The sequence below is a fragment of the Theropithecus gelada genome, unplaced genomic scaffold (assembly GCF_003255815.1).
Source record: "Theropithecus gelada isolate Dixy unplaced genomic scaffold, Tgel_1.0 HiC_scaffold_15884, whole genome shotgun sequence".
Taxonomy (NCBI): Eukaryota; Metazoa; Chordata; class Mammalia; order Primates; family Cercopithecidae; genus Theropithecus; species Theropithecus gelada.
In genome coordinates this window covers 3,789,152-3,808,546 of record NW_020257641.1, presented here as the reverse complement: position 1 = coordinate 3,808,546, position 19,395 = coordinate 3,789,152, and the positions used below count along the sequence as shown (strand labels likewise).

The window sequence follows — 19,395 nt, the reverse complement described above, 5'->3', positions numbered from 1 at the left end:
GCAGGGAGGCCCATGAAGCAGGCCAGTGACCACCCACTCTAAACAGGGATCCTGGAGGGCAAACAGGGGCATCCTGGCTGGAGTGTGCCCCTCTAGTGCAGTATCTGGATAAATGTCTGCTTCTGAATTCTTATGCAATTAATGACCCAGTGACAGCCACAGTTTAGTGACGCTTAGACCCACTGACTCATTTAACAGCTATCACCATCCTCCAGGCAAACCAGATAAGCAGCAGATAAGCAGCAAGGCAGTTACGCTTGGAGGTTGGTGACTTGCTCAAGGTCACAGAGCTATAGAGGCAGGATTTGAACCCAGGTCCAAAGAAGCCCTGGTGTCTGGACTTTTCTGAGGACTCTGTGTCCTCTCTGTCCATCTTCAGAGAGGTCAGCAGAGGCCCAGGGCCAGGAGGACATCCCCTCCCACAAACAGTTTTCGACTTCCCACTTTCAGTGGCTCTGAAGAGTGAACCTTCTCAGAGCCAGCTGCCTCCTCGTCCTTTCCTCCTGTCCGCAAGGCAGCCCCAATTCAGCACAGCCAGCCCCACACTACTGTCCTGTGCCTGGACCAGCTCTTCGACAGCACGTGCCTGCCACCTGCGCAGTGGCACAGCGGGAGACCCGGGAGCCGGCCTTCCCTCCTCCCCTCCACCACAATGGAGCCCACTTACGTGTGGGCTCATGAACACCTCTCAAAATCTCTCCTTTCAAACTCCACCCCCAGCACAGCCCACCACTCACTTGGATCATTCTGGGGCCCTCACCTAACAGCTATCCAATCCACAGTGCTCACTGCAAAGACAGAGATTTTTAACTTGGAAATAGGATTATGTCCCTGCCCTCTCCCCAAAACTTTCCAAACATCCCCACTGCTATTACAAACAAGGCCTAGGCGGTGGCCCTGTGGAATGCCCTCACTCCAGCCACCGGGGCTCCTTCCAGCCCTTCCTCCGTATCACCTGCACAGGGACTTGCACGTGCAGCTTCCTTTGACTGCGGCGCTCTCTCTGTTCAGACCTCAGCCAAGTCATCACCTCATTTGGGATGCCTTCCCTGACCTCCTGGAGTTAGATCTTCCCTATGCTCAGGTCTCCCTCTCCAAACAAGGGTGGGGATGAGCTTTCATCCACTGTGCGGTTATCTGCTTGCTCCTGCCTTTCTCACTACGCATTAGGGACCTAAATCCCTTTTCCCACCTGACCATCCCCAACACTCGAATACAGATGGCACAGCCACAAGCCCAGTGGGAGATGCCAAGGGCTGAGCCACGGCACGGACAGAACGTGTTGAGGAAGAACAGATTCACAGTCACCTAAAGACAGCACGTGCTCAATGTTATCATCACACGTGCTAGGACTCCTCCAAACTTTTAAAGTGTTAGGTAATTTAATCTTCACGACTGTCCTATGAAGAAGGGGCTGTTATGCTCATTTTACAGAAGACGAAACAAAGGACACTAAATAACTTGCCCAAGGTACAGGGACACCAAAACCACCTGCCACAGGGCCTATGTCCAGGGTGCAGAGGAGGAGTGGTGTCTCGGGGGCAGGGAGTATGACCGCAGGAAGGGACAGGGAGGGCCCCTGCATGGGAGGAGGCCCCAGGTGGACACACACACACACCCCTCAGGTGGAGACACACACCCCACGTGGACACACACCCCCCAGGTGGAGACACACGCACACTCCAGGTGGACATACACACACTCCAGGTGGACACACACACACACTCCAGGTGGACATACACACACCCCAGGTGGACATACACACACCCCAGGTGGACACACACACACACACACCAGGTGGACACACACACCCCAGGTGGAGACACACACACACACACCCCAGGTGGAGACACACACACACACACCCCAGGTGGAGACACACACACACACACACACCCCAGGTGGACACACACACCCCAGGTGGAGACACACACACACACACCCCAGGTGGACACACACACCCCAGGTGGAGACACACACACACACACCCCAGGTGGAGGACACACACACACACCCCCCAGGTGGACACACACACACACACCAGGTGGACACACACACACACACCCCAGGTGGAGAGACACCCCCCAGGTGGACACACACACACACCCCAGGTGGACACACACACACACACACACCCCAGGTGGACACACACACACACCCCAGGTGGACACACACACACCCCAGGTGGAGACACACACACACACACCCCAGGTGGACACACACACATACACCCCCCAGGTGCAGACACACACACATACACCCCAAGTGGACACACACACCAGACACACGCACTCCCCAGGTGGACAAACACACACACCCCAGGGGGACATACACACACACCCCAGGGGGACACACACACACCCCAGGTGGAGACACACACACACACACCCCAGGTGGACACACACACACCCCCCGGGTGGACACACACCCCAGGTGGACACACACACACACACCCCAGGTGGACACACACCCCAGGTGGACACACACACCCCCCAGGTGGACACACACACCAGGTGGACAAACACACACACACCCCAGGTGGACACACACCCCAGGTGGACACACACACACCCCAGGTGGACAAACATACCCCCCAGGTGGACACACACACACACCCCAGGTGGAGACACACACACATACACACACACACACACCAGGTGGAGACACACACACATACACACACACACACCCCAGGTGGACACATACCCCCCAGGTGGAGACACACACCCCAGGTGGACACACACACATACACCCCCCAGGTGCAGACACACACACATACACCCCAGGTGGACACACACGCTCCCCAGGTGGACACACACACACCCCCCAGGTGGACACACACACCCAGGTGTATGCACACACAAACACACACATGATGCAGAGGCACACAGACAGCCTCTGCCACCGTCCCTGTCAAGCCTGTCACTTTGTGGCTTCCTTAGAGCACATTTACTTAGCTTTCCTGAGCCTCTCTTTCCCCATCTGATTTTCCTGATTTTCCCCATGCCACAATCAGGGCAGTGTGGCTTGCTTTGCAGGGCTGTCGTGAAGACACACATAGAATGCCAAGAATAGTGCCTAAAACCCAGCAGGCATTCCAACATGAAATTGCTAATGAACGTGGCTTCTTCAAGGGCTAGGAGGACTGTTCCAAGGGGCAGGGCAAGCCTCCAGTCAATAATAGAGTGAAGGGCAGCAAGTCTAGGAAAGATGATTGGGCCACGCAGCAACACAGCTGTCACTAGACATTCACTCATCGGCTTGCGTTCGGCATCCTCTCAGCTTCTGGGTTATTTACTGAGTCCACTCCTTGTCAATCCTCACTTCAAAGGAAATTCAAACAAAGATGCCAAAGTGAATTCTCTGAAAGGCTCCTATTACTTACAAACTGAGTGGCAAATGCGGTAATGTGAGGGGAAAAACCATCTAACGTGATATAAAGTAAGAAACACACACATCTTTGTAACACATTTTTAAAAAAAGATTCTGCTGCTAATATTTGGATTCCCACCCTCTCGTGTGCCCCTAACAAGAGGAAACAGCCCAAATCTGACAGTGATATTCATCTCTGTTATCCCCGCCTCTCATGGGAAATATGTTTATTAATGCGCCTCTTCCCTTGATAAATTACTAAATAGAAAGAAAAGCCTGGCACTCATTTCCCGTGGTTTCTCCTGTGATTTATGACCGGGAACATGGAGTATTCATCTGTGGATGAGCCCGTTTTAATGCCGGTCAGCCACGGGTGACTGGCCACCTGCCCACCCTCACCTGGGCGGACGCCGACACCACCTGCCTCTGGACCTTGCTTCACCCACTAGCGCTTTCTGTTGCTCATTCCTGTGTTGATTCATTGATCCATCTGCCCCTCATGCAGTGCTGAGAGTAGGCCAGGCATTGATTGGACATCATGGGGACTCCAGGCAGGGAAGCTTCTGACCCTGCCCTCATGGAGCTCACCAGGTAGGAGAGAGATGAAGATGGTACTCTGAGGCACGAGTCAGGATTTGCAAAGTGCCATCTAAGCAGGATTATTCTAGAGAATCCCAAGGTGCTCAGGAGGGAGATCAGTGCTTTTCCTGAGGCAGTGGGAAGGGCAGGAGATGCAAGAACAGGCCCTGGACTCAGGCAGACCCAGGTTGCAACGCTGCCTGCACACTCTGAACTGGGTAGCTTTGGGCCAATCACTGGCTGCCTCATGCAGAAGATGGGCTACCAGCACCCACCCCAGGAGTGCTATGGGCTGATAGCCAGCATATCATCTATACCTGTGGGTGGACTTCCATGGAGGAGGGGCTGGGAATCCCCCCAAGGCCCGCGTGCCCAGGAGCCTGGACTGAGGGGCAGGAAGAAAGAGCATCATCCTGGCACCGGCTCCCAGGAGCCTTCTCTGTGCCAGATGCCATCCTCAGCCTGGGGCTGGGATGTGCTGTTGTCATCAAGGCCAGCAGGACACAGCCTGGTGGTGGGGCTCGGGTACCCTGAATCCTCACTGGCTAAGATGTGTTCCCTGCATAGCCCAGCTCCCTCACCCAGATATTTTCTAGCTCGCCGAGGAGATGCTCTAAGGAAATCTTGCCTGAGGACCTTAATGCCCCCACACCTAGCCATCCACAGTCCTCTCACCCCCTCTGATGGGGGAGTAGCAAGAGTCTGGGCCACGGAGCAGAGAGGCTCAGAGTTGCCAGGACCACGGCCTAGCTAAGTGATGAACACAGAGAAACAGGCTGTGCTGCAGGCTCCTCACCATAAAGCAGCTTCATGAAGCTGATGTGGCAGGACAGTCTGTGTGGGTTTACCAGATGACCCACAGACACTGCTTAGCCCATGCTTGTATATAACAGCTCCACCACCTCACGCAGGGACCTGCAGTCTGGCTTCCTTTGCCTCGGTTCCCCTTCCTGTCTCGGGCTAGGCAAGGGATCCCTGCCTGACTTGGGCCTCTGGCAGCCCCTCCACCAGCATTCCTGCCTCTCTGGGTTTGATCAATGTAATTGGTTTCTGAAAACCCCCCGGATCCACAGGCAGCATAAAGAACGGGCGTCAGAATGGAGGTGACATCCGAGCCAAATTAGTGTCAATATGACAATAAAATGCACGGCTTGGAGGAAGTATGAGCTGTAAACAGACAACATTTCAATCGGAAACATCTCAATCTTCTCAATGTGGTGGAGGCGGGAGGGGGTGGCTGTTCTGTTGTTAAATCACCAATATTCAACAGCATAACATGAGAAAATTCCATTTTAGGGCCCGGGTGACAACCGGTGAATTCCCCGCTCTCCAGGGAGCCGCTCAGCAGAATGATGACCTCGGTTCCCCGACTGGTTCTCTATCACCTTCCCATGCAGCCGCGCTCCTGTCTTCCCGCTGTAAATCAGGACCCCGTTAAGAACAAGAGGAAATGGGCCTTCACCCACCACTGGAAGACCAGGGAGGGTGGGTTTTCATCAGAGCCTGGGAAGTCCCTCTGTCCTGCCAGTACCCTGGCCTCAGTGTCCCAGGAGGAACGCAGGGTTTAGCTTTTCAATCCCACAAGAGTCTCATCGAGTCCTCTCAAGCTTCTGGCCTTTCTTCCAGCACTGCAGTGTGTTCCCAAATGTAGGGCCACACACGGCCCAGATGAGGCTATGTTAGGTTTGATGGAGACAGAGACAGGAACATCCTCCTCAGACAGGCATTAGATTTTTCATTTCAGGAAAACATACATTGTTCCATTTCAAGAACCATTTATTTAACCCCAAAAGGTGAGTCTGGTAAAAACTATTATTAAATACACAATTGTGCAGGTGGCACTCAGCTAAGGTAAAAATTGGGCTGGTGGTTTGCAAACGGGTGTACTGGGGACAAGGCCCTGCAGGATGCGGACCCACATGTAGTTCCCACCCACCTCTCCCTGCTCGCCCTGCTGCCTGGCAGAGCCCTCTCCATGCCTTGGCTGGACATTCAAAGCCTCTGGAAAGTTCTCTCCCGTACAGTGCTCCCTCCTCTGGGACCATGAATGAAGGTGCTGAGAAAGGAGGCTGGGGTAGGAGGGGGATCAGGTCAGGACAGGTATTCCTGGTCCCGCCCGGGAGCGCACACAGGGCTGCACTGGAGCTCAGGCACCAGGCAGGCAGGGCTTGTGCACTGCTCATGATGCGCTGTGTCCCTAGACCTAGAACCCGCCTGCTACATAGAAGGTGCCCAATAAACACCTGCCGAATCACCCACTGTGTGTGCATGAGACACAGAGACAGAGAAAGGCAGAGAGAGAAGGCTTGTGTTCCTTGGCTGTCCATGAGCTCTCCAGGCCCCCTGCGCCTGCACAGAGCTCACGTGCTCAAGACAATGTGTATGGGGGCTTCCTGGTGTGAGCCCATATTCCTCAGAGAGAGCCAGGCCCCTTCCACAGGTCTCCTGAGCTGCACTGCTGGCGCCAGGGATGACCTACACAATTTTCTCAGTGAGAATTTGGGCAAAAAGAAACCTGGTGGCAACACTCAATCACATTCTCTGCTGGGTGGTCTGGAGCTTTCCGGGAGGGACCGGCACAGACCCGTGGAGCAGGCACCCACCAAAAACACCTCCCTGGCTCCCACGGTTCACGGGAGGGGAGGGGCCGGGGGACACCCCAGAGACAGGTCCAGCCTCAGCCGCCTGGCCGAGAGCGCTGGTGTTGTGTTCCGCGTCTCCTAGAGACATACGTGAGAAACCGTCCACGCAGGCGTCGGAGCTGAGTGGAAGTGCGGAAAGCATTTTTAAAAGTTGAAGTGAAGGTTCTGGTTCTAGTTAAAACTGGTTTTGGAAAAAATGTATTAAGTAGCAATAAAAACAGGGATAATCCTGGACTACTCTGATTTTCTTGGATTGTAACTGACTGGGAACAAAGGGAAAGAAGTCATCTGCTCCTGAAATCCATGGATGGGAAAAATGTCCCCACGCCCAGCCCATGCTGGAGCCAGAGAAACCCATATCCCTGCTCAGGCCGGCTCTGGAATCGGTGATGCTTCCCCGCTACCCCCGCGTCCTGAAGCCAGATGTGTTCCCAAGGCGGAGGCGGAGAAGGCACGGCGGGTGGGGTGTGATGAGTTACCCAGCAGCCGCTGGAGGGCTGGGAGCTCTCGCGCCCACTGCTGAGCTCACCTCTGGGCTCCTCTGCTGCTTCCCAGAGATGCTCAGCCCCAGGGGCTGTAAAAATGCTGAGTGCCCGGAAGGCAACACCACTCCCCAGCCCCTTCCAGCCCCCTGTGAGCCAACAGCGACGTTCCTCGAGTGCTTCCTTCTTTAGCTGGAGCGTATCTTTCCATTCCAGGGTCTTTTCTAAGGGCCATTCACTCATTCACTTACTCACCCAACAACACAGAGGACCCGCTCCTTGCCAGATGTGCTCCCAGACCTGGCACGGCCGGCCATCTGGCCATATGTAAGGAGATGTCCCAGCCAGTTCCAGTTGGGGGCACCTTGAGTCCCACTAGCACAGTGGAGCTAGTTGGTGGCTTGAGAGGCCTGGAGCTGGATTCTTGTGGGGTCTCAGGAGAAGGCCTAGGGCCCCATGCATAGGACACTGTGCAGGGACGAGCTCAGGGAGGTATCTGGGGACCTGCAGGTGGCGCAGTGCATGGCAAGACCACAGTGCAGGGTGGGAGAGAGGAGCTGGAGAGGAAGGCCTCTAGATGGGGGTTCTAAAGTCTGAATTTTATCCTGAGGGGGCTAGAAGTGGCACGGACCGATCACAGGATGGCAGAGAGGATAAAGATGGGAATGTTGGATGAGCACCAGCCATGGAGCAGTGCTATGAGGGTGACATGTCACTGGCTGGCCCGGGAAGGGTGACACAACACACTTGGAGGCCTGGGGGACAGGATGGGAGATGGCAAGGAAAAGGTCTGGGAGGACCTGGACCTGGGTTTAGGCAGCAGATGGACAGAGCTGCCTACAATGAAGACACAGAATCCTGCAAGAGGGAGTGGATTTAAAGAGGGAAAGATATACTGGTGGAAACAGACCTGCACCAGCATTATTCCAGCACCTGCTGTATGCCAGGCACTGGGCCAGGCTCACACGTGCCATCTCAGTCAATGTGTTTAATTCACACAGCTCGCAGGGCTTGGGATCACCACTCCACAGCCCTTCAGTCCTGTCAGCGCCTCTGAGCCCAGCTACCACAGGGAGGACACCGTGCAGCCAGGCCTGACCCAGGCCTGCCCTGGCGCTCACTGTACTACTTCTCCCCTCTGGCTCTGGCCCAGCTGCTCTGGGCTGAGCCCAAGTTCACCTGGCCTGGCTGGCCCTCCCTGGGGCCAGGGCTCACGGTTGGTCAGGTGCATGTGCTGCTGGAAACTGCAGCCCAGGGAAGGGCAGACAGTGCTGGTAACAAACAGAGCGAGGCTTGGCGCAAGCCTAGATGTTGGGGAGCCCATTTGCTCATCTTAGAGTAAGGGGCGTATTTCTAGCCTCAGAAGGTGGCTAAGGGAGTTACATGGAAGAATGTGTGTAAATGCACAGAACAGAGGCAGTTTGCATTCCAATTCACTGTCTCTCATGCGTGCACATACACACACACACACACACACACACACACAGCAGACGCTCATGCTGCAAATCACTGGATGACTCCTGGCTGCCTGGCTTAGCCTTTCCTGCCCTGTGGGGACACCTGCCTCATCTTACCTCTCTCGGTCATGGTTTCTCTGCCTCGTCCACTTTCCTATTGGCCTGATGCCACCCTCAGGCCCTTGGAAGAAGGGTCCTGCTTGGAAGAAGCTGACATTTGGGTGTGACAATTTGCACATGATCCTTCATGCACTCGGTTGCTGCTATTTGGTTTCTAATATTGGCAAGGAGCGTGTCTAGCACACAACTTACTCTCAGCACCTCTGACACCTCACTGTGGCTCGTGGGAGCACCATGTAGGGCTGCTGAGAGGAGAGGGGAACAGAGCACACGGACGTGTGTGTACTCAGAGGGACGCTGATGTCCTGCAGAGCCGAGAGGTGTTATTGAACATCTGGATGGTGTGCTTAATCCTGGACTAAACACCACGCTGGGAAAGGCAAGGAAGAACGGGACAGACACAGGGACCAAATTCTGGTGGCATCACTGAGGCATGTTATGGCCTCCCATCAGGGCCTGGCGAGGACCACATCCAGGGGGCCAGCGTCAGAGGTCAGCCACCCTCTTCTCAGCAAAACTCTTCCTGGGAAGCAGGAGATGCTCAAGATAGCTGAGGAGCCATATGAGGTGGCTGCTGTAAGTATGAGGTGGGCCAGGCAAAGAATGAAGTAGGAGCCAGAGGAGGGAGCCGTCCCAGTGACTGAAGGGGGCAGGGGAAAGCGAAGGAGGAGGTTTCCAGAGAGACTTCCTGGAGGAGGCGAGATTTCAGCCAGGCCTTAGGGAAGTGAAGGGTTCCCCTGGAACACAGCCCTGGGGGAGGGTCAGGGTGAGCAAAGGTGGTAGCCCACCCTGAATCTCAAGGCCCTGCCTGGTCCCACGTGACTTCCCACCAGCCGATCCCCAACCTGCTACAGGCTGAATGGCCCTGCAGACACCAGGGCTGCCCCTGCAGGACGGTCTCCCTGCCGTGGGCTATCAGGGAGTGAAACCACCACCCCAGGCAGGGCTCGAGGAGGCTGGCTCTTCGGGAGGCGCCTGCCTGTCCCCGGCGGTGGCTTCTGGCTCCACTGGCTGCCCTGTGTCCCTGTGTGCCGCCGGCCAGGGCTCCAGGGCCTGCAGGTGGAGTGGCACTGACTAGGGGATGAGAGGGGGCGCTGAGCCTTCCACCCCCTCCACTATTCCTTGAGACAGGCTCCATGCTGATCCCAGGGCTCACGGTCAGAGGGTCACAGGTGTCCCTGTGAAAGCAGCTGTGAGGATGGCATTTGGTGGGTGGGAAGGACTTCGTGTCTAACAGACACCAAAAGCATCATCTACTCAGGATACCTGACTTCCCTCCCTTCTATGAGGGCCCCACCTATAGCCTCCCAGCTCAGTACTACTCCATCCTTCAAATGCTCAGGCCTGAGACCCTGTGGTCAACTTCAACTCCCTTCTTTCTCTCAACTCTATATTCTAGCTGGGGGCACATCCTGTGGTTCTACCTTCACTGTCTTCCCGAGATCTGGCCCCTTCTCCCCACCTCTACTAACTGGACCTCCTGCCTCCATCTTGCCCCCAAATCAATTCTCACATGAGCACGGAAGGAGATTCCTTGTGTGAGTCACTCAGCTCTCTTTTCTCCTCTGCCCAGCCTCATCTCCAGTGAAAGCCAGTCTTTTCTGAGGTGCACTGGTTGGCAAGACCCCACCTGGAAACTCTGGCCTCACCCCCACTCCCACTCCTCACGGCTGGCACTGGCCTCCTGGCTGTTTCTTGAGCTCGGCAGGCCCACTGCTGCCTCAGGCCCTTTGCACTGCAGTTTCCTCTGCCTGGAGCACTCGCCCCCAGATGTCAACTTCCCAGTGAGGCTTCCTCTGACTTCCCCATTCCAAACTGCACCCCACTCACCCAGTGCTCACTCCCCTGCCCCTGCTTTGTTTCCCCGGTCCATTTGTAATTGGCTACTTTCATATGTAATTCCTAGAGCTGCTTAGCATCTGTTTCTCCCCATCACACTGTAAGTTCCAGCTTCGTTTGCTGTGGTGTCTGCGATGCTTACGATGTTTCCTGGCCCGTGGTGACTCAGTAAGTGTTGTCCAAAGATTCAGTGTCTGTGGACAGCCATTCTGCAAGGCATCGGTGTACAGCCCGACCTCTCCTTAAGGGCCCTCGTCCCCAAAAGAAACAGCGAGTGACCTTCTCAGCCTCAACAGGGGACCCGCTAGCCCCATCCTCAGCCCCTCGGGGCCGTCACTCACCGTCCACTGGGTTGAGGTAGTCGTGGAGATGGGGCGCGCTGGCAGCACCCCCGCTCTGCATCAGCAGGTCCCCGTAGGGCGCGGGGTGGCCTGCCACGAGGGTCATCTGGTGGTAATAGTCTGTGGGGGTGGTGCCTGGAGCAGGAAGGCCGAACAGTCCCCTCTCCTTAAGGTGCTCCTGGGCCACTGTGGGCAGAGGGGAGAGAAAGAAGCTGTCAGAACCTGGCACTGGCTGCGCTTTTCCTGCCAAAAAAAAAAGCAAAGAGAAATGCACACCTGGTGTGGGGGGTTCTCTCCTGGGCACTTTCACCCCGCTGCCCCACTGTCTGTGCTGTGCTGGGCCTGGGCCTGGCCGGCATGAGCTGCAGTGTTGCTGCTGAAGGAGGCCCAACTCCGACCTCTGTACTCCCCCATTTCATCAGATTCATAAACAATCTTCCCCTACTCTGCTTCCATGCCCCTCAGAATCCCAGAGCCCCAGGTCAACAGGATCCATAGTCCAGCAAAGTCTTCAAAGTTAAAAGAAGGTGCAAACAGAGGCACCTCGGCGGCACGCGGCTGGGCCAGGTCAGTCTGTGCCTGAACATTCAGGGTGAGATCCCTGCCAGGGCACCAGGCCTGGCCAGATAAAGCTCCTGGCCTGCACACATCCTTATCCCTGCAGCGCAGAGCCTCGGGGCTGTTTGCTTCAACCCTGAGGTCAGCCCTGCCCAGGGCTTAGGAAGGAGGCAGCGAGGATGAAATTCAGAGCATCCGAGGGAGGCTGGCCCTCAGCAGGATGGTGTCAGGAAACGAATGGGAGCTTGGAAACCTAGCACCGCCATCGAGAGTCCACAGGTGTGCAAAGAGGGCAGTCTGAATCCAGGAAGCAAGCTCCTAACCACTGTGCAGTGCAGCCTTTCTGTTAGCAGTCTCGACAAATTCCAAAAGAGCTCTCTTATGTGCTTTGCAGAGAGAGGAGACCGGGCCATGGAAGCCGCCATCCTCCTCTGCCTCCTTCTCGCCATCTCCTGTTGCATCTCCCAAGAGTTCAGGCCTCCTGCCAGGCTGATCGCCCACAGGCTCTGCCTCCATTGTCCATGCCCAAAGTTCCCTCCCCTACTCCTTGCTGCCTACCCGACTTCCCTCAAAACCTTCCCTGGAGATCCCATTTGACCCCAGTCACACATAGTCTGGCCAACACTGCCTCGGATCGCCGATGACCTTCCAAACCTCACGCGGCAGGCTCTGGGGCTGGTACCGAGCAGGGCACACAGGACTCAAATTCAGACCTCCTGCCAGCTGCTCTTGAGCCTAATCTGCCATCTTTGGTCACTTAGTAGCCCAAGGGCTGATGAGGCCTCGGAGTATCTGGTCTACTTCCTGTGGTAGCCAGGGCCATGCAAATTAGCCAGGTCCCATCCATGTCACGGGGCTGTGGGTGGGTACGTGGGTGTTCCAGGAGCTACCTCAGTGTCTATCTTGAACTCATGCATAGATAGCATGGTGCTCCATCGGTCAAAGGCCTCTCGTCCAGGGGCAGCTCTGTCTCACCACCCCCAGCTCCTTTTAAAATTTTTTTTTTAGAGATAGGATCTCACTCTGTTGCCCAAGCTGAAGTGCAGTGGTGCGCTCTTAGCTCACTGCAGCCTTGAACTCCTGGGCTCAAGTGATCCTCCCACCTGGCCTCCCAAAATCCGGAGATTACAGGCATGAGCCACTGTGCCCAGCCCACCCAGCTCTTCATGGGCGACACTGCAGTCAGTGGAATACAGTGTCCCTGGTTCCTGAGCATCTCCAGGAGGGTGCTTTGTTCCTTTCTCCCACAGACATCTCTCATGGCTCCGGCCCTGGGAGAGCAGCCAGGTTCCATCTGCCTCTTCCCTGGAAGCCCTGTTACCATGTGTATTAGTTTCCCGGGGTAAATGCTGTAATAGAGCAGCATAAACTTAGTGTTAACTGTTGTTAAAACAGCAGAACTTTATTCTCTCACAGTTCTGGAGGCCAGAAATCTGAAATTGAGGTGCTGGCCGGGTCGCGCTCCCTCCAGAGGCTTAAGGGGAAGATGGTTGCTGGCCTCTTCCAGTTTCTGTTGGTTGCCAGCTTCCTGCTTGTGGCCATATTACTCCCATCTGTGCCTCTGCCTTCATATCGCCTTCTCCTCTGGGACTCTGTGTGTGTCCCTGGATGGGCGTGAATGTGTCTGCCTTCTCTGTCTGTCTCTTGTAAGGACACCAGTTAGTGGATTTAGGGCCTGTGTGGATCATCTGGGACGGTCTCTTCAGCTTAAGAGACCTAACTTAATGACATGTGCAAAGACCGCTTTTCCAAATGAGGGAATACCCACAGGTTTGGGGGTTAGGCTGTGGACCTGTGTTTTGGGTGGCACTCCTCAGCTGCCATACTAGGTGTGAGTATCAACCTGTTGTTCAGGAGTAGTATGAAGGGACGCCAGCCTGGTCATTGTCTGAGGGAACCAAGGCTGGGGAGTTGACAGTGTTAGTGTGAGCCAGGCAGAATTTGGAACCTGAGCTGTGTCCTCTGACTCTTGGTCAGCCCGTCATGGACGGGGCACGGTGGCTCACGCCTGTAATCCCAGCACTGGGACCTCAGGAGTGATGTGGACAGGGCTAGGCCCACTGTCCACAAGACAGCAGCCGGGCGTAGAGGCAGTACAGGCCTCAGGGCACCCCAGCTTGGTCACGGCCAGACAGGGGACACACGCAGAGTTCAGGGCTGACTTCTGACTTTGAGGGGCCATTTCAGAATGGTGCCACATTCCGGCTAGCCCTTTTCAAGCCCCCTGGCTACAACCATTTGCCTTGTTTGGTTTCTCTTCGGTGAGGACCAGGCAAAGGGGAAACCTCCATGCCAGGAAGATGAGTCAATGCTTCACGGAGGCTTTCTGCACATTTGAAAACTGGAAGCCACCTTTTCATCGCGAGATTCCAGCCTGCACATTCTCAGAGCCAGGCCTCTGCTTCAACTCATAGTCACACCCACCAGTTGGAAGAGGATGCATTCCTCTGGGGGAGAATGCTGGTAGTGATAAGAGACTCACTGGGACCACACTTCCCAGAGCCTCTGCCCATGGGGCTCTCAAGTTCAAGTTGCAGATGTCCTCTAGCCTGAGAGGTCAAGTCTCAGCTTCGTGTATTCTGAGAAGACGCACTGGGTTGCTTTCAAGGATGGGGACAATGAGTGGCGAGCAGCACTGTCAGGGGTGGCACAGGGCCATGCCACACTATGGGTGGGGTTGCACTTCCCAGGGAGACGGCATGGGTGGGACTGGCCCCCAAATGTCTGGGTTACTAATACGTGTCTGCATGTGTCTGTCGGTGGGGTGGGTGGGGACTAGAAGTATAAAATTTTAGATCTGCTTTATACATATAAAGACATATTTGTACCATGTGACCCTGCCCTTTTCTGGCTGAAATTAGTCACACCAGGGGTGGCCATCTGATCTCTGAGCCGGGCCAATCAATTTTCTCTGTCAAGCATCTGAACTGAGAGACACAATGCCACAGCTTCATCGCCGGAGCCCCAGGGCCTGGGCTGCCACTTGGAGGCCTCCTGTGTTAACCCGCAAGGGGTAGATCTAACAGAGACGCAGGCAGCAGCCAGCCCACTCCGCCTTCCTTCTGCCTGAGACACCCCAACACAACATCCCCTTTCCTAACACCAGCTCCTGCAGACTTTGGTTGGTTACAACCAGTGGTTCTCAGCTACACAGGACCTACCTGGATAGATCCTTACTGTTACTATTACGGTAAATCATATATGGTTTGCATGCAAAAGAGTGCTTACCAAGTGCTCTTTAATGAGCATAAAAACCAAAAACCTGTTGTTTGGAAGTAGTGTGAAGGAACGCCAGCCTGGTCACTGTTCAAGGAGACCAAGGCTGGGGAGTTGACAGTGTTAGTGCGAGAGAGGCTGGCTGTGCCCTGCCCCAATGCCCTAGCTGCCCCTCCCCATCCCCAGACCCTACTCACCGTCAGCGGGGCTGAGGCCCCTGGCCGCAGAGATCATGGAAAGCGTAGGGCTGCTGTGCACAGAACGGAGGTAGTGCTCCATGTGGGGGTTCACGTACGGGTGGGGGGCGTTGAAGGGGGACTCCCCAGGGCCAGCCGGGTGCGGGGAAAGCCGGATCAAGGAGATGTCAGAGATGACAGGGCTGCCGCTCAGGGCGGGGGGCCTGCAGAGACAATGGACAGCCATCTAAGAAGGAGGACACAGAGGGAACCCCACCAAGACCCCAAAACCGACATGGACAGTCCTTGTCTCTCCTGGAAAGACTTTCCAGAACAACCTGCACTTATTATTTGCTACACCGATATCCCCTGGTCATCTGTGAATTAGAGTCCGAACTCTCAAGCATCAGCCAGCGAATGCAGACTGAAAGCTCCATGCTGGTGCGTGCGCCCACCCGCCAGTCCCATGCTGGAGAATGGACCTCGCACCCGTGACTGGACTTGCTGGAGCACGGGCACACCTGGCCGCCCACACGTCACAGTTGCACTGTGGCTTCCCCAGTGCCTCCTCGAGGCCGGGCACAGGCCTGTGTGCTAGAAACATGTATGAAAAAATATGAAAATACGAAGACCACAGGTAAAACGCAAAGAGCTCATACTGCTAACAGGATATGTGAAAAAGACAGGGGATCAGGAGATGCCCTGCAAGTGGAGAATCTCTGGCTTCAGTGCTTCAGTTGGATAGTTGGTTGCTGGTGTGACCAGCTGGGCTGCAGGGTGAGGATTCAAGGCGAGTTTTGAAATTGGTGAGCCCCAACTAAAATCCTGGAATATCTCCTCGCCATGGAATTCCTCCTAGCGCTAACAAAGCCACCCTTCTCAGATGCCCCAACAGTCAGGTGTGCATTGGGCTTGGTGCTCCTGGCTTGGGCGGGCATGGCCAGGGTCCACCCCCATGTCCCCCAATCTGCCCACCAAGAGTCATGGAATCCACTCAATGTGACCTCGGGGCCTTATGTCAGGTCTTCTGACCTGGGGCCTCTACGCAGCTGTAGGTGTATTTTGAGGTCATCTACTCCAAAACTCACTCATTAAAGATGAATCAGACTTTACGGTGAAACAGCTGCGAAACCACAGCTAAGTCACCAGCAACCACATTTACCAAGATTTCATTTTGATTTCTTCAGTCCATAATTTGACATTGTGCAAAGAAAAGAGAGTGTGTTAGAGTCAGACAAGCCTGGGTTAGAATCCCAGCCGAATCACACTGTAACCTCTCCGAGCCTCAGTTTCCTCATCTGTGGAACTCGGATCACAGTAGTGTCTTTCTCATAGGGTTGTCGTGAGGATGAAAGTCCCCAGAACTGTGCCAGAGACACGGCAGGCAGTCATGAAAGGAGAACTGCTGTTACAGGGTTAGAACCACACTTTGAGGGCTAACCCAGCAGTGCCCGGGAGGCCCTCACAGTTTTCACACTGGATTGTCGCTGGACGTGTGAAAGGGCACTGCTGGGATCAGTTATTTCAGGGAGGAAATGATTTGTCTGTTGGCTGAGCAGACCAGAGATAATTACTGATCATGCTCAATAGTGCATGAAAACTAGGCTTACAGTACAGTACAAACCAGGACCCAAACAGGTGACATCCAGATGTCCTCACATCTGGGTTTCACAAACTTCCCCCTGGGAGGCCGCTGCGCCGGGCCTGGAGGGAGTCTTCCACGGCCTGGTTGTCTAGCTTCAGCAGATGTGACTGCTCTGCTCATGTAGATCCCATGAACCTGCTTCTGTCTTTTTGCCTACGCCAATCTTTGGCCTCCAATGCCTTCCTGCACCCTATACTGTGGCGGCAAACTCCTCATCCCTGTCAGCCCAGCAGGTGGCACCCTTCCTGAAGCCCCTTTTCTTGGCTCAAGATCCCTTCTCTCTGCTCCCCTAGGGAGCACTGTTCCAGGCTCAGGCTGACAGGTGCATCTCCCAGGTTCCCGGGCTCTGCCTGGGAGCAGGGCATGTCTGAGGCACTTCTGCATGCTCAGCACGGGCAAGGAACTGGCGCCATGCAGGTGCTCAGAGGTGCCTTCAGAATCAGTGACAGGCACATGTCTGTGTGCCAGCCACTGAGCACCATGGGAGGGAGACTGTGGAATAAGTCACAAGTCACAACCTCAAGGTGTTCTCACTCACAGCCTGCCTGTAGAGGCGGGTGCCTGTGCATGGGAACGGCATGAAATGTGGGGGGCTTAACAGATAGCTTTAGCCTAGGAAGGGGCTGCTATGTGTGCCCGGGAGAGGAGAAGTAGGGCCAGGCTGACGCATCCCTGGTTCAGGACAGGTCCTGTGGGCTCCGGCCTGTGACTGCAGCAGGGTGACACTCACATCCTGCCACGGGATGTGCGCGTTGTGAAGAGAAGGCTCTGGGACAACATCACCTCTGTGTGGCTCCTGGGGGCGGACCTGGGCTGAAGGATACAAGTTCTGGAAGGCTGAGTGCGGCTCAGCAGAACGTAGGGTGTCTACAGGCTGGGAGAATAGCTGAGGTGCCTCCTGTCCTGACTCCTCGGTCCTCCCCAGACACTCCAGGCAGAGCAGGTTCCCAGAGCCTGCAGGATGCCAGCCAGGGTTTGAGGTCACAGTAGCCTGTGATCAGATGCCGGTGGCCCTAGGTGGCTTTCTTAGGTCCCAGGAATGCCAGCCTCCCTGGCACCAGGGTTGCCCTGTGGGGTGTGCCAACCACAGCTGAGTCTCCCTGCGAAAGCCAGTGATCACGTGGGGATTTCAAGCTACATGGTGAGGCCACACTGCAGGCCCAGTCTGGCCAAGGTGACCCAGATCCCACTGGCCAGGTGAGCCTCCCCTGAGAGGCCTGGAGTGAGGTGCTGTCACGGCCACATGCACACCACTGTCTGGGGCTGCCATGGAGGCAGCTGGGCCTGAAGGTGGCAGGTGGGGCCTGGGTCACACATGGAGGAACTGGGACTTGCGTCTCCACAGTGCAGCTGCCACAGTTCGGGGAAGGTAGACTCCACCTTCCCCTTCCCACCGCGTGCATCACCAAGGGAATCAGGAGCCCAGGTGTAGCCCAGGGCGCCCTCTTCCTCTCTCAGGCCCTGGGCTCTGTAGGGATGTCCAGGGGTCTCTGCAGGGGCGCCTGGACTATATCCTCATGGCAGCCCCCATGAAGTAAGCACCGGCTGTGTGCCCCACAGGTGGGTATGGAAAAATGGCACCAACCACTGCACTTGATCACGAGTACACTGCGTCCAGACAGGGGAGTCACTCTCCACGCTGTGCGGCCAGTGAGAGGCAAGCAGGAGGCCCCTCCAGCGGGCCTCACTCCTGGGCTGGGACTCCCTCATCCAGGCGCTGCCCACCCCATCACAGCTCTGCTGTCCAGGACTGCCTGTTCCCTTGGTGTGACCAGACAGGAAACTGGGAGAGGCCACTGTCCTACCCCAGAACACGTTCTATCAGGGGCAGCGGAGACACAGGCCAGCCCCCACAACAGGTCCAACTCAAGGGTACAGAGCAACCCTTGCTCTTCTCCTGTGCCAGGGAAGGCTGCAGTGCCAGGCCTGGAAGAGGGGGATCTGAGCCACAGAGCCATCCCCCGGAGACAGATACAAATGCTACTGAGATGCAGCGGGGTGGGGCAGGACACTGCACCTGGCACTGCCTGTCCCCTCGAGGGCGCTGACTCACTAATCCTTCCCGCTTAGCTGTGTGGCCTCAGCCAGAATGCTGCTCCTCTCTGGCGCCTCACCAGGGTAGTGTGAAAAGACCAGGGCCAGGCACCTGGTAGGGGCTTTATATACATTAACTCCCTTTCCTTCCCTCCTCAGCAACAAGCCAACTTGGAATACAGAGTGTCTGCTGGCTGGGGAACCCAGGGCACACAATACCTGAGACAACAGGCCCATTGGCCAATGTAGCCATCAGTGACTGTCTAGACAGTTCCTCCAGGAAGCCTCCTGTGATGTCTCTTTTGTATAGGGCCAGTAAGATCACAGCCATGCTCTTATGTGGCATCTCCCCAGGGTAGGGCTGACTGTGTGCCAGCCATCGGCAGGGCACATGCACATATTTCCTTTATGAATTCAAATAAAACATTCACAACACAGGCACTTCATGCCCATCTTGCAGATGGGAACACCCTCAGATAGGCCAGGTCCCTTGGCCAAGGGTGCTCAGATAGCAGGTGGTAGAACCATCACCAACCCAGAGGGGGCTGGGCTGGAGCCCCTGCCTGTGCCCTGGCAGGGAAGTGGGTGTTCTTGATGACGCTGGTTGGTGGTGAGCAGGGCTCAGGGTGTGGGCAGGATCAGGGAGGCCAGGAGAGCTTTCTCCCCATTGTTTCAGCTCCTTCTCTGTCTCCGGTCCCCACCCCACCCCTAGCTGGTCATCACACACAATCCCACCCTGCTCTGGTTGGGAGCTGGAACCCCCCACCCCACTGTGCTGTGATGACCGCTAAGGATCCAGGGGCACACATGTTCCCAGAGGTGGTCATTTTGACAGACCAAACACAGCCCGAGGAACGGGCCAGAACAGGCAGAACTGCCAGCATCACACAACACGTGGGGTCTGAGGGCGCTTCCCAGCAGCCCTGAAACACGC

The 19,395-nt window shown here is 55.8% G+C and overlaps 1 protein-coding gene across 1 annotated transcript in view; it reads right to left on the bottom strand.

Annotated features, from left to right (window-relative positions):
* LOC112617179 (zinc finger protein GLI2-like) overlaps window positions 1-19,395 on the bottom strand; it is a 201,395-nt gene that overhangs the window by 27,936 nt on the left and 154,064 nt on the right. The window contains exons 4-5 of the mRNA XM_025373939.1: window positions 14,804-15,006; window positions 10,833-11,018 (exon numbers count right to left, since the gene is read on the bottom strand). Of these exons, the coding sequence (XP_025229724.1) occupies window positions 10,833-11,018; window positions 14,804-15,006 (389 nt within the window). The remainder of the gene's footprint in view (window positions 1-10,832; window positions 11,019-14,803; window positions 15,007-19,395) is intronic.